The sequence below is a fragment of the Eumetopias jubatus genome, unplaced genomic scaffold (assembly GCF_037043125.1).
Source record: "Eumetopias jubatus isolate StellerSeaLion01/CBP00866 unplaced genomic scaffold, mEumJub1_p1.0 scaffold_16, whole genome shotgun sequence".
Classification (NCBI taxonomy): domain Eukaryota; kingdom Metazoa; phylum Chordata; class Mammalia; order Carnivora; family Otariidae; genus Eumetopias; species Eumetopias jubatus.
In genome coordinates this window covers 25,535,272-25,555,697 of record NW_028274822.1, presented here as the reverse complement: position 1 = coordinate 25,555,697, position 20,426 = coordinate 25,535,272, and the positions used below count along the sequence as shown (strand labels likewise).

At 54.2% G+C, this 20,426-nt stretch overlaps 1 protein-coding gene across 2 annotated transcripts in view; it reads right to left on the bottom strand.

Annotated features, from left to right (window-relative positions):
- Positions 1–2,884: 2,884 nt before the first annotated feature.
- Positions 2,885–20,426, bottom strand: part of SMAD7 (SMAD family member 7) — a 30,662-nt gene continuing 13,120 nt past the window's right edge. For both annotated transcript variants that reach the window (XM_028098337.2, XM_028098336.2), the window contains exon 4: positions 2,885–4,933. In XM_028098337.2, coding sequence (XP_027954138.1) covers positions 4,395–4,933 — 539 coding nt within the window. In that variant the 3' untranslated portion in view covers positions 2,885–4,394. The remainder of the gene's footprint in view (positions 4,934–20,426) is intronic.

Here is a 20,426-nt window from a genome sequence, read left to right as displayed (position 1 = left end):
GGTCCTAAGTGGGGCCCCAACCGAGGCTTCAGAGTGCCAAGAGCTCATGGGCTCAGTAGGGGAGAGAAAATCCTACACCGGCAATGGCTCTTTAGGGCAGACATTTTTAAAAGGGGGAAGGCTTCCTGGAGGAGGTGTGGCCTGAGTTACATCCTGAAGGAGCCCGAGGAGACAGCCAATGAAGAGGCTGGAAAGCACTCGCTTGGAAGCACAGGAGCAAGGTGTGTTTGAGTCTCCTGGGGCCAAGGGTCTGGGGTGAGGAGGTTAAAAGGTGAGGTCTGCAGGGGTGGGTGCAAAAGGCCAGCCACGGGGACTGGAGGAAGGCAGGCCACGGAGACACCACAAGGCCCTGAACTGAGTCATACGAGTGGAGTCCGAGAAGTGAACATGGGTGAGAGGGACTTGCATTTTCTAATTACAGATCGAATAAGGCAGGGAGGATGGGATTTGGTTATTTCACCATGGCAGCCAGGGAGATGAGAGAACCCAGGTTTCTGGGTGCGGCTGAGGTAGCCACAGGCGAGGGGAGGTAAGGCTGCCAGAGTGATGGGGCTGCCCAGGGAGAGGGCAGAACCCTGTAAGACACCCCAAAATGTGAGGGGTGAGCTGAGAGACAAAGGAGAAGAACCAGGCAGCCGGAAAGCTTTCTTCCAATGGGGGCACGTTTACTGCCCTCCACTAATCCACCAATCCCCAGCTGTTCTGGAAGCCCGGCCTCCTCTGCGAGGTCCAGGGTACTGGCCACACTCCCCTGTGGGTGGGTGTGTTGTCCTCCAGCGTCCCCCGAGGACAGGTGCCCCCCACAGCAGTCCTGGCACGTGGGTGCTATTCACGGGGAGGACTGCAGGGGATGACCACCGTGGCCAGGAGAGGAGTGTCGGCTACCAGCAAACCCCCGGCTTCCCCTAAACATTCCTCTCTCCCTGCCCACCCACAGCCAGCCATGCCACCGGGAGCCACTCGCCCCCGACCCTGATTCCAGCCTCCCGAGGCTGCAAGTCAAGTCCGGACAACACAGGGGGACCGCTTTCTGCCTCCTGAATCAGAGGCCCTCCCTGCTGTTCGGGCGGGTGGCATCATGGTGGCCCACCTTCTCCTGAGCTTGAGTTTTGGAGCTGTCACCACACAGGATTCCATCAAATAAGCATCTCCACAGGGACCAAGGACGAAGATCACCCAACCCCGGAGTCAGATCCTGAGCTCTGGAAGTGCCGCCTCCCTAAGTGACCTTGGGAAAGTCTTTTAACTTCTCGCACATTTTTGCAGAGGGGTCCTAGTGAGGATTAAGTAATTCCCTTAAATGCTTACCTTAGCATCATGCCTGGCACCTGGTTACACATCCAGTTAAGTGGCAATTATTATTATTATTAAAGTGCTTCCTGCAGGCCGATGCAAGTCAAAGCAAACGAAAATGGCTTTGCGGGCTCCCTAACACCTCCCATCCCCACCCCTCCTCCACCACTACCACCCTGGAGTTAATTAAAACCCTCCTTGGGTGTTTTCCAGACAATGGAATTTTACACTTATTCTGGGTTGCAGAATAGAATGGAGGCGGGTTTCACTTCAACTGATAAAAAGCAAAAGGTGCTTGGGGAGGTAGTGAGCTCCCCATTACCTCAAGTGAACAAGCTGGCCCAGACCATTTGGCACTCATGCTCAAGCATAAATGAACATGCATTAATATTTCTCACTACACAACTGTAATTCTCTTAAATGAGCTGGCGATGCCAGTAGGCCGTAGGGCTGTGTCATCATTTGGCAAAATAGAGTATTGATAATCCTACTCTGGCCCTCCAAAAAGGTTTTTTTAAAATTGTATCATGTATCAGTTTGTGATATCCAAAATGTTTTGGGTTTTTTTTCCCTAATATTGTATTTATTTGACAGAGACAGCAAAGAGAGGGAACACAAGCAGGGGGAGTGGGAGAGGGAGAAGCAGGCTTCCTGCTGAGCAGGGAGCCCGATGCGGGGCTCGATCCCAGGACCCCGGGATCATGACCTGAGCCAAAAGCAGACGCTTAACAACTGAGCCACCCAGGCGCCCCTGGATTTTTTAAGATTTTATTTGAGAGACCCGATAAGAGTATGAGCAGGGGGAGGGGCAGAGGAAGAAGCAGACTTGTGCTGAGTGGGGAGCCCAATGCGGGACTCGATCCCAGGACCCTGAGATCATGACCTGAGCCGAAGGCAGATGCTTAACCAACTGAGCCACCCAGGCGCCCCTGTGATATCCCAAAACCATAACCCCCAATTCAAAGAGACCCCCCCCCTGGATCTTAGGTTCAAAACAAGACACCTGCACAACGTTGTTTGGTGTCCAGTTTGGACCCATCGCTTGTGCCAGAGTCCTTGAATCCTAAACCTGGCTTAGATCCAACGGCAGAAGTCCCAGGGGCAGGACCAAGTGATTCAGCAGCAAGTGCCACTGGGAACGGTTGCAGGACCAATAGGGGAGAGATCGCAGAATAGGACCTGGACTGGGTTGCCGGCAGTCAACTCCACCTCCTGGAGTGCCCGGTACAGCTTGGCAGGGACCTACAAGTGGCGTGATCCCTCTGCCCACCATCAACACCCAACTCCCATCAGCCTTCCCTCCAGGTCTTCAGCCCCCAAGGTAGCGGTCTTGAAATGAGGTGTGTGACGGTGACCTTCCTCCGGGAAAGGTGCAGTGGGGCTCAGGATGTGGGTGTAAAGTAAGGAGTAACAAGCGGAAACTGGAGGGACCCAGGTTCCTGGGACCATACCTCCCCAACCCATCCTCCTTCCCAATCAGCTGAGATGAAACGCTCCCCTCTACTCCCCTCCCACCACAAGAAAAAAGGAGCTGGAGGACATGGAATCAAGTATACATTTTAAAAATTGTTTAATGGAACATAAACTCCTTTAGAAAAACATTCAGCCAGGTGATAACACCCATAGAAAAAAACACCAATCTTGTGTTTATCTTTTTTAATTTGGCATTTGTTATTTGCATTTATATTAAAGCAAAGTGCATCTTTTCTTTATTTTTCTTGTTTATACACATTGCACAATACATAAATAATGATGCTTATAAAACGTCTTTATATTTACAAGTAATAATATATTTATATATAACATAAAATACATTTTTTCTTTAATAAATCTCAGGGTTTTTTTTTTTTTTTCAGGAGTCCTTTCTCTCTCAAAGCACTACAATGCTAAATTTCCAATGAGAATGCTTCTCTTGTTCATTTAAACCTTTGTAGTTAGAAAAATAGCTTATGTTAAAGTCTAAACATGCTCATTGAGCTAAGAGCAGTGTCAACGTATCATACGAGTGTATGAGTTGTAGAAGAAATGAAAGAGTTAGGTGTCAGCCCAGGGCGGTACCTTGGGTTATGATGGACCGAATCCTTCTTGGTGGGAAGGGGGGCTGCCGAGAAGTCTCCCTCCCAGGACTGCTCCCCTCGCTGGTCTAACAGCAGAGCTCAACACATAGACGGCAGAGGGGAGCAAAGTGCTGAGCTGGTTTTCTGAGTCCGGGGAAGGGGAAGGGGTGGGGTGGGGGGAGGGGAGGGGAACCTGATGTGACCAGGGCAGGGGAGAGGCTGAGGGGCTTGGGAGGGGCCCTGGGTGGGCAATACTACCCCCAGGGAGGCCGGGCAGCCCTCGGGAAGCCCATCTCGGAGATATCCAGGAGCAGATGGCCAAAAAAGACAGACACGAGGACAGCAGGGTGGCTGGACGGGGAGGAAGACAAGCACGGAACAGCTGGTTCTGGCTCAGCCTCTTTGCAGCACTGCTTCTAAGAAGCCTGCAGACAGGCCCCTGTCCTAGAAGGGGAGGGGAGAAACGGGGTGGGAGGAGCGGGGACTGAGCCTGGCTTCTGGCAGCTGTTGGAACCGCAGCTACCAGCTTGCCAGCTTGCCCCAGGTACTGCCTCTGCCCCGCTGAGCACGTCCAAAGGGCAGGAGAGACGGAGCCTGGAGCACAGACCGCCCCGCAGACGCCCCGGTAAGAAACGCACGCGCATGCGCAGACGCATGTGCACGCGCAGACGCATGTGCACGCGCACGCGCCCACACATCCGCCCTGACAAGGGAATCGAGGACCCCCAAGTGAGGGCCTGCCCCCCATCCTTGTGTGTTTGGTGGTACGGATTCTTGCTTCCCCTTTTCCTACTGGGGTGTTCTACCAGCCATACCCCACCACTCCCCCCAAAACCCCCCCCTACTATTCTTTTCATAAGCTATTTCTCAAAGAACAAAACAGAACATAAACAAGAACAAGAAGGGGGGGGGAGAAAAAACAACAACTACACACGATGACCAAGGAGTCTGCGTGAAAAGCAAGCACTCGGGAGGAAAGTATTAGCAGCAAAGTAGTTTGGACTGGGCCGGCTCGGCTCCCGCCCCATCCTCTCCCCGTTGGGGCTACCGGCTGTTGAAGATGACCTCCAGCCAGCACGGGCAGCTGCTGATGAACTGGCGGGTGTAGCACTGGCCCCAGCCCTTCACGAAGCTGATCTGCACGGTGAAGCCAGTCCACGGTTGCTGCATGAACTCGTGGTCGTTGGGCCGCCGCAGGCTGTATGCTTTCTCGTAGTCAAAAGCCTTGATGGAGAAACCGGGGAACACTTTGTGTACCAACAGCGTCCTGGAGTCCGGGTTGTCCAGTGTGGCTGACTTGATGAAGATGGGGTAACTGCTGCGGTTGTATACCCACACGCCGTCCACCTCCCGCGTGAGCTGGATGCCGCAGCCGATTTTGCTCCGCACCTTCTGCACCAGCTGACTCTTGTTGTCCGAATTGAGCTGTCCGAGGCAAAAGCCATTCCCCTGAGGTAGATCATAGAAGATATCCAGGGAGGGCTCCTGGACACAGTAGAGCCTCCCCACTCTCGTCTTCTCCTCCCAGTATGCCACCACGCACCAGTGTGACCGATCCCCAGGCTCTAGAAGAAGTTGGGAATCTACAAAACAAGATGGCAGACACGGTTGGTGGTGATGGGGGTTGGCGTCTTCCTCTTCCTCCACCAATCAAGGCACACCTATACACACGTAGCCCAAGACCACCTCAGCTCTCATTAGAGAGAGGAGGTGATGGTGGTGCTGGATAAGCGGTCGGGATCGGCAGTCCTAGTGCGGGAGCCCAGTGATGGAAGAACCCGCCTTTAAACACGGGGCTCATGGGGTGCCTCCTCCCTCCACTCCCCCCAACTGGTCAGGGACCCAGGACACCAGCATGTTTGCCTGTGGGGCCAAAGTAAGCCCCATCCCTGCAGAGCTCAGAAGCCAGGGAACCCTTAGTAACTTCACTGGTCCCAGTTTTGGGGGCAAAAGGGCCTTCCAGATGGCCTAGAGTTACAGGCCTTTAAATTCAATGGAACCTGAAAAGCTTGCTGCTCTAAGAGTCCCTGGTCCTCCTCAGGAAGAAAACCAGGACCCAGAAAGCCTGTTGCTCAGGCCCCACAGATGACACAGCCAGACCCAGAACCCAGGTCTCCAGACTCCAGGGTCCCCTACTAGGCGGTGTCTGTGTCTGTCACCGACCTCTCAGATCAGCGCCTCTCGGATCAGTGCCTGCCTCGGTTATAAAGGAGTGCTATCGGATCAAAATCAAAGTGCAGGTGGGTTTGGGGCCAAAACATCTACCTTCCTAATAGAACAAACTCAGCTCTCAGTGTGTCTGTCAGCAGCAGCTCTGTACACAAAGGGTGAATTCAGTCAAAATGCCAAATGACAGCACGCAGATTGGTGTTAACCCAGACTACCTTGACGAAGCTTCCTCCAGCCCAGACAGAAGATTATGTGTCTGCAATGGGTTGACCTTCCCTGAAGTGCCCTTCTCTTCCTGTTGTACCCCCTCTCTCCCCCCTCCCTCCCCAGAAGCATGTAGACACTTTGCCTTGCCCCCTCCAGGTCCCCCCCACCCCCACCCCCAGCTTCCCTAGACTTGGTTCTTCCCACAAGCAGCCAGGAGCCTGGGGTGATTCTGGTAAGGTGACTTTCCTAAACAGGCGCTCAGAGCTCTTTAAAGGGGGGGGGTTGGGGGGATCATATGGAGGGAAAGGGAGCCCCAGCGGCTGGCATTCCAACTCCTCCTTAAGCTGGAGCCAGCAAGGCAGGCCCGAGACTGGGAGCCATAAATCTCCCCGGCCGGGCCGGGCCAGGCTGCAGGAACCAGGAACGCTGTGGTTTGTGGTGGCAGGGCGGAGACCGGAAGTCTTGTATTTGTTAACAAAAATGGGGAAAGGCAGGCAGCAGAGGCCTCCTGCCTTCCCCTGCAGCCCTCGCTTCTCACTCACTGGGGGTTCAGGGCCTGAAGGTGGGGGTTGGCTGTGAGATGGGTTTTTTGTTTGTTTGTCTGGCCTTTTTGGTTTGGGAACAACTGAGGGTCGATGCTGATACAGCTTCGCAGCGGGGGGCGGAGGAGGGCTCGGGGACCCATGTCCTGCTGCTCCAGCAGGCTGGGTAAACCCAGGGCAGCTTTGTACACAACTGCTTCCAACCTTTACAGGCATGTCAGGACCTGGGAACCAGTCAGCTTCATTAACTTTTTTTTTTTTTTTTTTTTAAGCAGCAGTTGTCTTGCATGGAGGTGTTCTGTGAGTAAGTCTGTACAAATGTGCACTGTGACCCACAGAGGCAGCCACACACTCGCCCACCCTGAGTGGCCGCTGTCTCCTACAGACACCGCCCCCCCACACACACACACAAACTGGCCTTCTCAAACGCCTACCCAGACAGCTACACGAAATGGGGAAGCTGAGGGCTCCCTGCTCTCAATCGCCCCCCGAAAATCAACCCCAGAAAACTGGCCTGTCACCCCAAACCATGGTCCTATAAAGCACAAGTGTGAGAGAGGCTGCGTGTCCCTGGGCGTGAGCACACGTGAGTGTGTTATGTGAGCATGTGTGTTTGCGTGCGTACACTCTGGAACATATGGAAAAACGAGAGGGACGAGGGCTCCAAGCAGAGGTGACTCATCAGGCATTAACTTGTTTCTGCAGAGTATCCATCAACTGCTAATAAACTCGTGAGTGCTGGCAATCTTTGAACTTTCTTGTCGAGGAGGGAGTTTGGCTCTAAAGGCTACAACAAAGACCCATAATATCCGTGTAAATAAGAATACTCTGGCGTGCAAGTTTGCTGGGAAGGAGGAAGCCCTCTTCTGGAAGGCACGACCGCCTTGCTGTTTTGGGGAGCAGCGTGTTTTGAAATGTAAGAAGCTGTCGTTTATTATCCCCACTCGGGACAACAAACCTGGTCTGGAAAGAAGACTGGGGGAGTTGCTGGGAGGAAGGTTCAGGAGACCCTCAGTGGGGCCTCACGATACTTTGTTTCATGGAGCTCGGCCCCCCTGAAACCTGGCACCGGCTAGCTGGGAAGAGGAGGATGGCGAGGAGGGGCAGGGTGGGGGCCCGGGATCAAGTTGCCCGAACCAGGCCCACCAGAAAGGGGTGGGCGCCCCGTCTGCCCAGCAGCCTCTGGGGGCAGGGGAAGCCGGGCGGGGACTGGGGCCTGAGGTCGGCTGGACTGGCCGGGAGCCCTGGGGCGGGGGGGGGGGGGGGGAGTTCTGGCGGATTTCTCTTTCATCTGTGTAGCCCGCCAGTCCACCCAGCAATTTGCTGCCAGACATCCCTGGAAAAAGCCTTTTTCTGTGGAGGTTAACGGCCCTGCCCAGATCACCAGCGGCATATGGGTGTCCCTGTGCGTGAACAAGACCCCTGGAAGTCCACTAGGTGCCCTAAGCCGCCACAGCAGGACCCTCGCCGGCTCCTCCCCAGTCCTGCCCCACGGTCACCCCCAGCCTCCCTGCACCCGGATACCCCCTCTCCTCACTGCTCCCTGCTCCCGGGCTAGCTCTGCGCACAGGAACATGCTTCCAGCAGAACCATCCCACCAGCGAAGGCCTCTTTACCGCATTACCATTTCTGGGGGCCCGGGACAACATCCCACGTTGCCAACTCAGAGCTTTGCCCCAAATTCCCCACCATTTGGGCTATTTCTGGGAAACACTCAGCATCATCTTTCTTCAGAGAAGCACAGTTCCCTGAACTGGGCCACAGCCCACAAGCGTCTCCCTGCAAAGGTCTGTGCGAACGTTTAGCTCCTAGAGGGGCTTCCCTGGCCTCAGGGGGAGGAGCGGGGAGGCTCTCACACAGAAAAGGCTCCCTCATTCCCAGGGCTAAGGAAGAGCCTCAGAAGCCTGACTGGCTTCCATGAGGAGAAGCCAAAGGCAAGACTCACAGGCCCTTGTTAACTCCCCTCAGCTTTACAACCTTTTCCGGTATTTTCAGCAACTTCTCTCCCTCCTCTGAAAACTATACAGGGGCTTGTTTTAAAACCGTATTTGTGCATTTTAAAGCATCCAAAAGAAAAGCTGTGTTGTAAAAAGCCAACTAATCAGATGCCTGCTCACAATTTTTTCTTTTTATTACAGTTTAGGGAATTTTTGGAGCAACCCCAGAAAAATGCTGAATCCGCCTGAAATTCCTTTAAGGTTGTTTTCCCCCTCCCCTTCTTCATTTCCCTTAAAGCATAAAAATCTACCCTTTAAAAGGAAGGGGGGTGGCTGTTGAGAAGGGAAAGGATTTTACTTGTGTTTGCACTTGCATTAGGGAAGACCACTTAACAAGGAGCTCCCTGCCTCTTACAAAGAGTTATTTAATTACCCTGGTCATGAATGAACAGACCTGACCCTTCTAGAAGAGTGGAGGCTCATGAATGACTCTCACGCCTGGGGTTCTCAATGGCAGCGGGTGACCAGACCCCAGGATTTTCCATTTTTATTTGAAGGTGTGGGGACATGAAGAGACAATGGTACCATTTCTGGTCTCTCGCTTACGAAGTCGACCACGAGGGCCAAAGAGGCAGGACCATTCCAAAAAACACCCAGTGGGGCTCTGAGAACAGGGCACGCACAGGAGTGCTGCTGGGGAAAGGGGTCCCCGAGATTCTGGCCTTTCAGGACAGGAACACAGCGGGGAACCAGGCCAGTATAGACAGCCACAGTGATGGGGCCCACTGCGCTACACGTGCCCAACTGCGGGGCACAGGGGGGCGGGAGGAAAAGGTGGGCAAGGAGGGGTCTCACCCACCCTCATCTCTGCGAGGCACTTGGATTATAAAGGGAGATGTCTTGGGGCACCCGGGTGGCTCACTCGGTGAAGCGTCTGCCTTCGGCTCAGGTCATGATCCTGGGGTCCTAGGATCGAGTCCTGCATCGGGCTCAGCGGGGAGTCTGCTTCTCCCTCCCCCTCCCCCTGCTCACGTGCACGCGTGTGCGCGCGCGCTCTCTCTCTCTCTCTCTCTCTCTCTCTCTCTCAGATAAATAAAATCTTAAAAAAATAAAAATGAAGATGTGTCTGCTAAAAATCCCACAGTGGGACAAGGCCTGCACGCCCCCTCCCCGGCAGCCCAGCAGAGGGAGACTGGGCAGAAACGGCTGCCTTCACACAGCTGGGTGAGGGCAAGCAAAGGGCACACAGGGAGACACAGAAGTTAAACCCGGCAACCCTGGAACTGGAACGCAAACACGGCCACGCCTCGCCTGCCGTAGGTCCAGGGTCCTCCCTCCTCGGTACTCAGGCGCCACTAAGGGTTGCCTCATCCTGTCCTCCCCCCACCTCAGACATCTCAAAGGTTAACAGCACCCAGTCAGCCCTGTTCCCCACCCTGGTCGGAGAGCAACCAGCGCACTTTGGGGACAAGGACCGAGGTAACAGGGGACCCGAGTGCCGATCCGTCCCATCGCCTCTCAACCCAAACACTCGCAATGAACCAGGAACCCTGCCGGGTCTCTTGTCCAAGACGCAAATGAACTCAAAAGGAGACACGTAAACACTTGCTGAGGTGTCTGGGCTCAATTCGGGTTCTGGAGCAAGTTCTCATCTGCCTTGTTTACGACCTCATCCAGAACACCAAAGATTCCGCCAGGGCTCCCTCGGATTCCTATGGACAACCCTGGGGTTTGGAACAAGTTACCCATAGGGGATGAAACAAACCTGAAACACTTCCGGTTAGCCCTGAAAACGCTGAGACTCAACCCATCACCACTACCCCAAGCTCCTCCACTAAAGAGATCAGGAAACGGGACTCTAGCTGGCAGAACGCAGGGCTGAGAAAGCTGGGCTGTTTTCAGAGCTCTGCAACGAGATCTCTCCATTGAGGTGGCCGGACTGGGGGCGAGGGGTGGGCAGGGGGTACCAAAGGGTCTGCTTCAGAGGCCGGGGTACTCACACCCTGGTCCCTGTGGCCCAACCAGCTGGGCTCCCCAAAACCCGCCCCCCCCAGGGAACTCGGGGGTTGTGCAACAGCCCCCACCCCCAGCTGTGGCGTCAGACACCCCGTTCAGACCGACCTCCCATGGTACCTTGGCAGTGACTTAAGCTCTTCCCTAAAACGGAGCTCCCAGGGCCAGCCTCATTGGGCTGCTGTGACAATCTGATACAAAGTGGCCAGGGGCCAGGACCTGGCTTGTGCCTACACATGCTGGTCTCACCTCTCAGACATCTTGTCTTGGGTTCTCCAACTGCTTAGAAAACGCTACCCACCCCCTCTCGCCCCAGGGAAGAGAACAGTCTGGGCCATGCCCGCACCTAATAAGCATTTACTATGTACAGGCCCAGGTGGAAGGGGATCGTGACAACCCTGTGAGGTTGCATCCTATTACCGTCTTTATGTTGAAGAAAGAGGCACAGATCACTTGCCAAACAGAGCTGGAACTCAAGGCCATAATATTGGCCAGCGTGAGCCGCAGTGGGCAGCCACCTCCGACCTCTGAGGCTCCTGGCCCTTTCCAAATACTAGAGGAAAAAAATTAAGTGTCCTTCAGAACACGCTTTGGAAATCTGACTCCTTCTTTAGGGCTGAGCGTGGGGTCCAGCTCCCCTGCACCAAGCGGGGAATGAACCAGTCTTCTTTGCCAGCAAAGCCGCTCTATGATCTTGGCCAAGCGGCGGCCTGCCCTCCCAGAGGCTCAGTCCGACCCATCCCTCACTAATATGTAGGAGGCTAGGGCACAAGGGGCCCCCTTCGGGCTCTCCAGTCTCTGGCTACACTCTGTGATTCACAGAAGGGCCCGATCAGTAGTAACGCTGGTTCCATTATTTTTACTACCTTCCAGAGAATAAGAAAATCACTTTGGGGAGCCTGGCACATTTTTGCATTTAATTTGCAACAATTAAGACAAAACAAAATCAAAAGGCAAAGGAGGTTTGAGTCAAATTTTGCCGTGTCCATCTGTAAACCGGTTTTCTTTTTAAACGTGGGAGTTCTGAACGGCGCTGCTCGTTCCGTCTCCTCATCCCTCGCCCTCAGGAAAAGGTGGATCCCCAGGGGAGGGTCTGCCATGTCACCACTATGCTGCCAACGTCCAGCCAGGCCTGGTACCCCTCAAGTTTCTCACCCGTCACCCCACCCTCCTCCTGCGAGCTCTCTCGAGCTCACCGATTTGGCAGATCCTGCTGGTCTGGGAGACTGATTCGTGACTGTGCCTTACAAATTATGATGAGTAATCAGTTACTAAAGCTAAAATGGACTCCTCCCCCCCGTTCCTGCTCCCCAAACGGGCCCCACCCCCTGTCTCCCAAGGCCCCTCAAATGTCCAAGGCAACAGCCCCCAGCCCGGGGGACCCTTCTAAGAGCAGTATTTGGCCAGCAGAGAATATAATTGAGGGCAGTGCCGGGCAGGGGAGGGAAGCCACACAAATCAAGAGCTCCCGTCTGTCTCGCCAGCCGGGCTGACACGGCTTCCTGTGCCCCAGCCCTCAGCCATGCAAATTATAGCGTGTACCCGGCTGCCTGACTTCTGAGGAGGCCAGCTCTGCCGGGCTCTGAGAGGACTCAGAGAGGAAGGGTGGGGACTCCCAGCCCGGCCAACTCCATTCATAATATTTACAGTAAATGGGCCTCTCTGGCTGGTGTTAGTGTGCACCCAGTCTCATCATTTCAAGTTTGAAGCTCGACTCTTCCCCTCCAACGTGCACCATAACGTTCCCAACGTTAGCCCCCCGCAAATAACTCAGCAGCTCTCTTCAGAAAGGGCGTTCACATACCTGCACAGAGACAGCCCCCCACACCTGCATGGCATGTATCTGCGCACCTGCCTGCCCACTGGGTAGGACCCTGGTCACTCCCAGGAAGACAGAACAAGAGGTGGGACCATCACCCAACAGGAAGACGTCCCAAGTCAAATCTCCAGGCTTACCCACCCCCGCCACCTCCCTCCTGGAGAGAGACCAGAGACACCTCCCCGCAACTTCCACATGTGGATTCCCAAGTGGGAATGCATACATGAGTCCAACCGAAGAATCGTCTCTTAAACCACCAAAAGGTCCCTCATTTTCTTCTCCGCGTTGACCCCTTCTGAGTATGTGGGCTACATGTTCAAACTCAGTAAGAATCTTAATAAAAATGGAGGCATACGTCAATTGTTTTACAGGACCTGAGCCCCAGAGGTACAGAGCAGTTCTCGCCCGGTTCTGCAGGTCTGGGGGCTCTGCAGTGAGCTGCTTTTGCTGGGGGGCCTCCTTTTAATAGAGCCTCGTGCACACTGACCTCCAGTGCCCCGAAAGGCGGTCCAGTATTACAGGACCCAGACACGGGCCCTGCCCTGCCCCCTCCCATCCCCCCCCCCCCAGCTCCAGCTTTTCTAGAGTGTAGGAAACCCGTCGAAGACGTGGAAAAACCCAGGGAGAAACAAAAGTCCTTTTCATCCCTCCCCCACCCCCCCGCAGCTTCCCTTGTTCCATAACAATTATGAAAACTGTTGGATGGGATGGCATTTTGAACATTTACTGCATTCCGGCCAGTAAATTCCAAGGCAGGATCTGATGGAAAAGCCTCCCTCTCTGGCCAGCTCCTGGCTCCCCGCCCCCCTGCTAGCTCCCAGAGCCGTCATTCCTCCTCTTTCTTTACAACCCAACACCAGGGCCTGGCCAGGCCAGGCCCGCACTGTACTCACAGGGAAAAACAACAGTACGACAGACTGGAGACAGTGTGCAGACTGGAAAAGTTAATCATTACTTCTGTCTACCTCTGTAATCTAATCTCTCTGGCTTTGACACACTCACTGTTCAGCCACCCCAGCCCTTTCACCCCCAAAGCACCCAGGGCCTCCCAGGCCCGGGGGCCCACCCCGTGAAAGAGGAATGAAGCCCCCCCCCACCCACCGATGCCGGACTGCCATTGGACGGCCCCTGGAGCCCACCATAAATCACCAGCTGCTTGGTGCTGTGTGCCCCCACATTTTAGAGGGCTACAGGCCTCACATAAATTGGGGTTCCAATCTGGCTTATAGTAGGGAAGGCCAGGCCACCCCCCATCAGACTCAGCAGCCCCACACCCTGAGCCAGGGCTCCGCCTCAAACCCACCCAGCTGCATCCAGGAGCATGATGGCCAGTCTGACTCCCCCGCTCCACACCATAGGTTCGGGGACACACACGGCAAGATGGCGCTGCCCTAGGACGCTGGGGCAAAAACTAAACCTAGGGTTACCACATGACCCAGAAATGTATCCAGAAGAGTCTTGAGACTATTTGCAAGCATGTTCACATTTTTCACAACAGCCATAAAGTAGAAGCAACCCAAGTGTGTCCACTGAAGAAGGAATGAATAAAGATGTAGAGACACACTAAAAAGGAAGGACATTCTGGCGCAGGCCACGAACCCTGAGGACACGCTGTGGACTGAAGTCAGCCAGCCACAGGTCACATCCGGGATGACTGCATTCCTATGTGGTACCTAACGTAGTCAAATGCAGAGACAGGAGAATGGTGGCTGCCCAGGGTCGGGGGCTGGCTGGGGGGTTAGGGTTTCGAGGGGATAAGAGTGTCAGTTCAGGAAAGAGAAGAGGTCCTAGAGAAGGACGGTGGGGGTGGCTGCCCAGCGAGCTGACGGACTCATGCCACTGAGCTGTGCACTTCAAAACAGGCATGATGGGAAACGTGGGGTATATTTCGCCCAAAAAGAAGTTAGAAGGGAAAGGAAAGGGAGAAAGGAAAAAGAAAAAAGATCTGAAAATAGAAGAGAAGGCCCCGCCTCTCCTAATGCTTTCCGATGCTCCCCATTAACCTGGAGGCCTTAAGTACAGGGGATTCACCGGTGGGCTTCCGCCCATCACGAGCATAAAGGCTCCCTGGAAATGTATGCAAATTTTGGTATGCATAATGCATTTTATGGGGACAGATTCCTCAACTTTCATTCTTGGGAGAGTTTGCAAGCCACGAGAAATGCAAAGAACTATAATCTTTTTATTCGAGAATGCAAGAGGCCATTAACTACCCACCACCTCAGCAACAGGGGGTCTCATTCCCACCCACCCTCAAATCCAAGAACCAAAGACCACACGGATCACAGGATGCCTTGCAAGATTCTGCAAGAGGGCTTGGGAGAGACCAGGTCCAACAGCTTATTTTGCAGATGAGGAAACTGAGGCCCAGGACAGGTGAGGCCCTGCGGGCCAAAGGCCAAAAGCCCCACCTTCAGCCCCTAGGGACAGACACCTGGGGGGCGCTCTCCCGCCCACTGTCATTCTCCAGGCCCCCTCCCAGGACTTGGGGAGACCAGGAGTTGGGGGTTGGGAAGACTCACTTCTGAATCTCTGCATGCCCCCCACCCCAGGCCTCTTCCCCCAGGAAACATCCCCCAGCAGGGTCTTCATTGTGACCCCACTGAGCTGGAGATGGGGCCCATCTCTTTTTAAGAGCTGTACTGTGCACCCAGCTCACAGGAAGACCCAACTAGTTCTTTTCGCTCTGGGTTACTGATTAATGAGGAGGAGCCAGCAAGGCCTGGCTAAGAGGGTGCCCTGGGGCCGGCAAGGTCCCCGAGCACCTTTTCTAGACCCTTCCCGGCCTCCGCAGTTCACTTCGCCTACTGGAGAAAGAGACACTTCCAACTTCATTAGGGGCTTGGAAGAGTGGAAGCTGGGGGAAAGGGTGGCGGGGGCCGCTATGTGACCTCTGAGTGGCAAACACGGAAAGGTGCGTCCACAGAGAGCACCGTCCTAGCTTGGCGTCATATTGTTTCTGTTCCTGTTGAGCAGCCATCTCAAGTTCAAAGTAAAAAGGCGATTCTGAAATGAACAACCCCGAGAACCACTCACAGTCCCTGGCCAGTGAACTAAGCTGTCTGCTGACAGAAACTCCCAGCCTGACAAGATGAAACTGGAGTGGAGATCAGTTCTTCCCTTTTCTGCCCTGGCTCAAACCCCATGCCAAGGCAGCTCTCAGATTGTTCTGGCCGGTGGGGTTCCACAGCGGAGCGAGAAGATCAATGAAATGAGTGGCCTCCACGAACGGAGCCCTCCGTTGGGCGGGGTGAGCGTGGAAATGAACAGGCTTTGGTCACTGCCTATTAGATCACCTCGCACAAAACCACCGCGGTGGGCCGGGACCTCCCGCACGGCCCTGGCACCTCAGAAAAATGGGCTTGACCGGCAAATTTAAAATTAAAAAGCCAAGCTGCATCCCCAAATGGTCCTCGTGAGAATCAAGCCCACCAGAGTTCTAAAAGGAAAGTCAAGCTCTAGGGCTTTAAAGATTGCCCGCCTGCCCTGTGGCTGTCAAAACATTCTAACAACTATCTTTCCAGACACCTGTGTCTGTGCTGAGCTCCCCCGCCCCCACCCAGGGCTGTGGTCCCACCACAGAGCCAGTGCATGGCTGGTCACCTTCCCGCCACACTGCGCACCCAGGTGCTACCAGGGTCTGGATTATAACTGTACCTCCTAATGTTACTGCTGTTCCTTTAACAATCAAGGGGAGGATGGAGGGGGTGGGGCTGGAACCAGTGGAGACAGACCTCTGTTTATCCGCAAGCTGTGTTCTATCTCAACTCTCAACAGACCACACAACCAAGGCAAAAGCCGGTGACAGAAAGGCTCTGCCTACCCTGCATGCTCAGACAATCACCCCAGGGGCCCATCCCTGCACTTCTGCCGTGTCTTACAACACCTCACCCCATGGCCCGGCTCTGAGCCCCAGGGCCCCGGCTCCTCCTGTCCTGTAGAAACTGCCCGAGAAGCTGCCCTCCGTCTGTACTCCAGACAGAGCCAAATCCCGTTCAAGAGCCCTCTACCTCACTGACCCAAAAACACCTCTAGACAAACCACCACCTTTCTACCAGGGGCCCCCAAACTGCATCGTCCACACCTTGCAGAGCCGGGCACATAGTAGGTGCTCAATAAATCATCCCTAAATGAATGAACCAGAGACCGGCGGGCTTCTCCCAAAGCAGTTGGCCCACCCAGCTTTACACCTGCCAGAGGGAGGTACAAGTGGGTACAAGTGAACCTAGCTGGGAGGGCAGCATGCCTTCCAGCCAGGGGTCAGCCAGAAAGGCCCAGGCCCCGTCCCAGCGCTCGGTGGGGGCGGGAAGAGAGAAGCCCCTGTCCTCACCTACTTTCCAGCCAGCTGCGGCAGATCCACAGAGGTGTTTCCAAGCCAGGCGCCGGCCCGGCAACCTCTGTGGGCACACCACCTGCCCACAGCATTCTGCCTTGGCGTCCTGCTCTGTTTGGACAAGTTACGCTCACCGAGTGTTCAACAATGCTCTTACACACCCCAGGGCTCTTGTTGTGTTATGAAAACAAAACAATGTACGCTAAGGAAAAAAAGCTGGGGTGGGGGGCAGGAGTGAGTGGGGAGCAAGCAAGCCACATACAAATCTCTTTCTGGTCTCCAACCTAAAGGGGGCCCCTTATAGCACGGGTTGGGGCACTGGCCCGTGTCCTCAGAACAATGACATCATCAAAGGGGGCGGAGACTCAGAAACCCAGAGATGAGTAAATGGAAACTGTGTTTTTACACCCAGGACAATATAACCACCTACTTCTCACACCGCATGGGCCTGTGGGCGCGTGGGCAAGCCCTCTTTCTGGGGGAAGCTTCTGGGTGACTGGGGGGCCCCATCACCCCCGTCTCCCAGGGCAGAGCACAGCTGTACCAGGGGAGCTCTGAAGCCCGTGTCCCCTCCACTCCTCACTAGTGCCCTAGAAACATAGTCTCAGAAGGTATGGAATTCCTGGGGGTTGCGGGGGTGGACACGGGACCGGGCTCTGTGGCTGGAAAACTCAAGGCAGCCTCGACTCCCCACCTGCCCCAGGCCAGGCACCCACATTAGGGGAAGGCAAGGCTGGGGTGGAAAGCTGCGGGCATGAGCAAATTCTTACCTACTACCCCCCGACCAAAAAAAGTCAGAGTTTTTTTTTTTCTTTTGCAAGTTAAAACTGAGCTAATGACACTGGGTGGGGCTCAGTGTCGAGGACCTCGAGCAGCCAAACCAAAATCCACTTCCAGCCAAGAGCTGCTTGGCTTCACCATTTGGGGAAGGAAGCTGAAAAAGTCATGAAAGATTCTTTAGTGAACCAGGAAATTAGGCTGCAGTTAACATTTCAACTGAAGGTGACCCTTCTGGTCAAATATTTTTTTAAATAATAAAAATAACAAAGTTCTCAAACAGCCCCTTTCTTAAAGAAAATGGCCTGAAAGTTCTCATGGGAGTGGAAGGGAAGGAGGGGGGAGAACACCCTAAGAAACAACAGCAACAAAAAAACCCAGGGCTGGCCACCTCGTTGCCACTACCTTTCGCGAACAACTTTTTTCTGGAGTTCTTATAAGAGGAATGATGCAATTTCCTGTCTTATCCCAATATTTCCTGTTCGCTTACAAGGTGAAAGTTATCATTCTGTTTTAAACAACTGTCCTCAACTCCACAGCAAGTTTCTTTTTTTCATCCAGTGCCCGACTCCCAGCACAAAATCTCCCCACCTTAGAATATAAACATTATCATGTTCTACACCTTTAAAGAACTGGCTTCGTTAAAAAGGTTCTCATCTCTGTGTGGCAGACAGAATTCCCGATCGCAGCTTCCCCATCCCAGATCCCCAAGGACACCCCACGGGGAGACGTGGAAGGGGTCAGGGGAGCCCAGTGTGTTTGGGTAGAGCCGTCGCTGACAAAGTCAATGTTGCTTTCTTGGTGTGTTAGCCACTAAATTGAGAACTGTGCCTCAGCAGTTAATAATATCTTCCCGCTGAAAATAGCCCAGAGAGGAAGCCTCTCTGTGACAGTAGGCACCCGGCCAGACTCTGGGCTAGCCATTCAATCCCGAGCGAGGAAGATGGTAGGACCAGTGGTGACCTCCCAGTGGCCGCGATGTACAGTAACCTTTCACGAGGTTCCTGCAAAGGGAGGGCTCCCGGGCAAGTCACCCGCCTCCCTCTGCAGCCCTATAACCTCAAGCAGGGATGTCACACGGACTAGGGACCCTGGCATGAGAGCCAGGGGAGGGGTCTGGATCACCAAGAAGGGGCAGGGGGGTGGGGGGGGGCCCAGGCTTTGGGGGACAGCCCTTGCATCATGCTTGGTTTCCAATCCCCAGGCTGGCCATGACCTGGGGGGAAAAAGTATCTGGGGCAGACAGAACAAGTGCACTCACTTCCGCTGCAGAAAGGTCAGGCTTGGAAAGAACCACAGAGAACTTTCCTGCCTCTCATTTCTGCAACCCACATGGAAAAGGGAAGGTCAAAAAAAAAAAAAAAAAAAAATCAACACGGAGAAGCGCCTGCTTCTCCCCACTTCTTCAGGGAGTTAAGAGTCAGAGAAGACTGGCTCCCGGCCCATCAAAGGGAGCCCCCCAACCCAGGAGACCTCAGAGGTGCTTTGGGAACGAGTGTCTGTCTAACAGTAGCTCCCAGGCACCTAACACAAGTCTCTCCATTTTTATTCTCTGGAATCACTGTCCTTGATTATCCAAATATCTGCACACATTGAAAAGCTACCACAGGGAACTTATGTACCTTTTAAAAATTGTGGTAAAATACCCATAACATAAAATTTACCATTGGTGACATTGAGCTCATTCACAGAATTGTGTAACCATCACCAGTTCCGTACGTGGTTCCAGAACACTGTTATCACCCCAAAAGGAAACTGTCTCGCCGGTCACTTTTACAGTGTCATTAACAACAGCAAAATTAACTGAGGGAAGGCGTAAAGTCAATCAAGCAAAAATCTCATTTGAGAAGAAGTTCATTCAGCAAGATCCTCAAATTCTTCACTAGAGAGAATACACAGAATCACAGGACACCTGCCACAGAATCACAGGACACGTTCGCGGCCACCAAGAGAAGCCACCAGATGACAGGCCCCGCAGGAACACAGACCCCTCTGCCCCTCCTACCAGAGGTTCCTCAACTTGTCAGCACACTTGCGATCACCTGGGGACCTTCACAAAATACCGATGCTGGGCCCCCACCTGCACACTCTGATTCAGAAGATCCCAGGGTCTCTAACGTGCAGGCAAAGTCTGGGACCACCACCCTAGGCCTCGCCTCCCCCCACCTGCTTTGAAGTTGCCACCATGGGTTCCAAGCCCAGACTGAAGTGGACAGCATCAGCACGGCGGATCAGTGCACACTGGCCAAGAGCAGGATTTGGGGACGGTAACAGCAACAATAAAGATGCAAAAGAAGCCGAACTTGATGGCACTTCTTCCCTTTCCACTGTCCTACTGGCTCGGAGCTTGCCAGAGAGGCCCCACAGGTCTAAAGTCCACCCATCTACAGCCAGGCTCTGCTAAGGAAAGGTCCAAGGGGGGCAGTGAGATTTAATGTGCTAGACTGTAGCCAGAAGTGACCCTGGAAACGGGCCCTCACCTGGCCCCCACCCCCTTTGCTAGGAGGCCCTGTTCTGCCTCAGTTGACAGGATGCAGGAGGCAGAAGCCCGTCTAGTCTGGCCAGGAGAGCAGCCCAGATTTGCTTCAGAGAGCTTTAAGGGCTGTCTCTCTGCACTTAACCCCTGCCTGACTACCTCATTCTTTCCAGACAAAGGGGATTTCATGAGTGAGCCCTCATCCAGGGCTGAGAGCATGGCCTCGAGCATTGCAGAAGCCTGAGCAGCCGTCCAGGACTGGTCTTCACGGGGGAGTGGGTGTGCACCAGGTGAGCTGGCCCAGGCCCCTAGTCATTACACTGGCATTTAGGGAGCCGTGGGCTGGGTCCCTAGAGATCCAGACTGTCTGCATCTGGGGGCTAAGGGAGTGGGTAGGTAAGGAGCTCACTCATGGTCACATGTGCTGGTGCATCTGACCCCCCCCAGAGCCCGTGCTCTTGGCCGCTCGGATGACCTCAATTCTCTTCCTCCTTCTCCTCCTCCACCACCCCCACCCCCACCCCCACCCCCACCCCCACCCCCACCCCCACCACCCCTGGCATCAGAAACCTCAGTGAAACCACAAGCTGTTTGTTCCCAGGCAGAGGAAGGAGACATGAAAAACACAGCGACAGGCACCCAGGTCCAGTTATTCCCAGTGTGCCATCACCATTCCAAGCCAGACAGTAAGTAACTGCTCACATGGAGCTGATGAACTTTGCTTAAAAACAAGATAGAGCAATCTTTCCTAAGCTACTTGGTTTGAGCCTAAGTTGACCATGGACTGAGCCAGAGCATGTTTC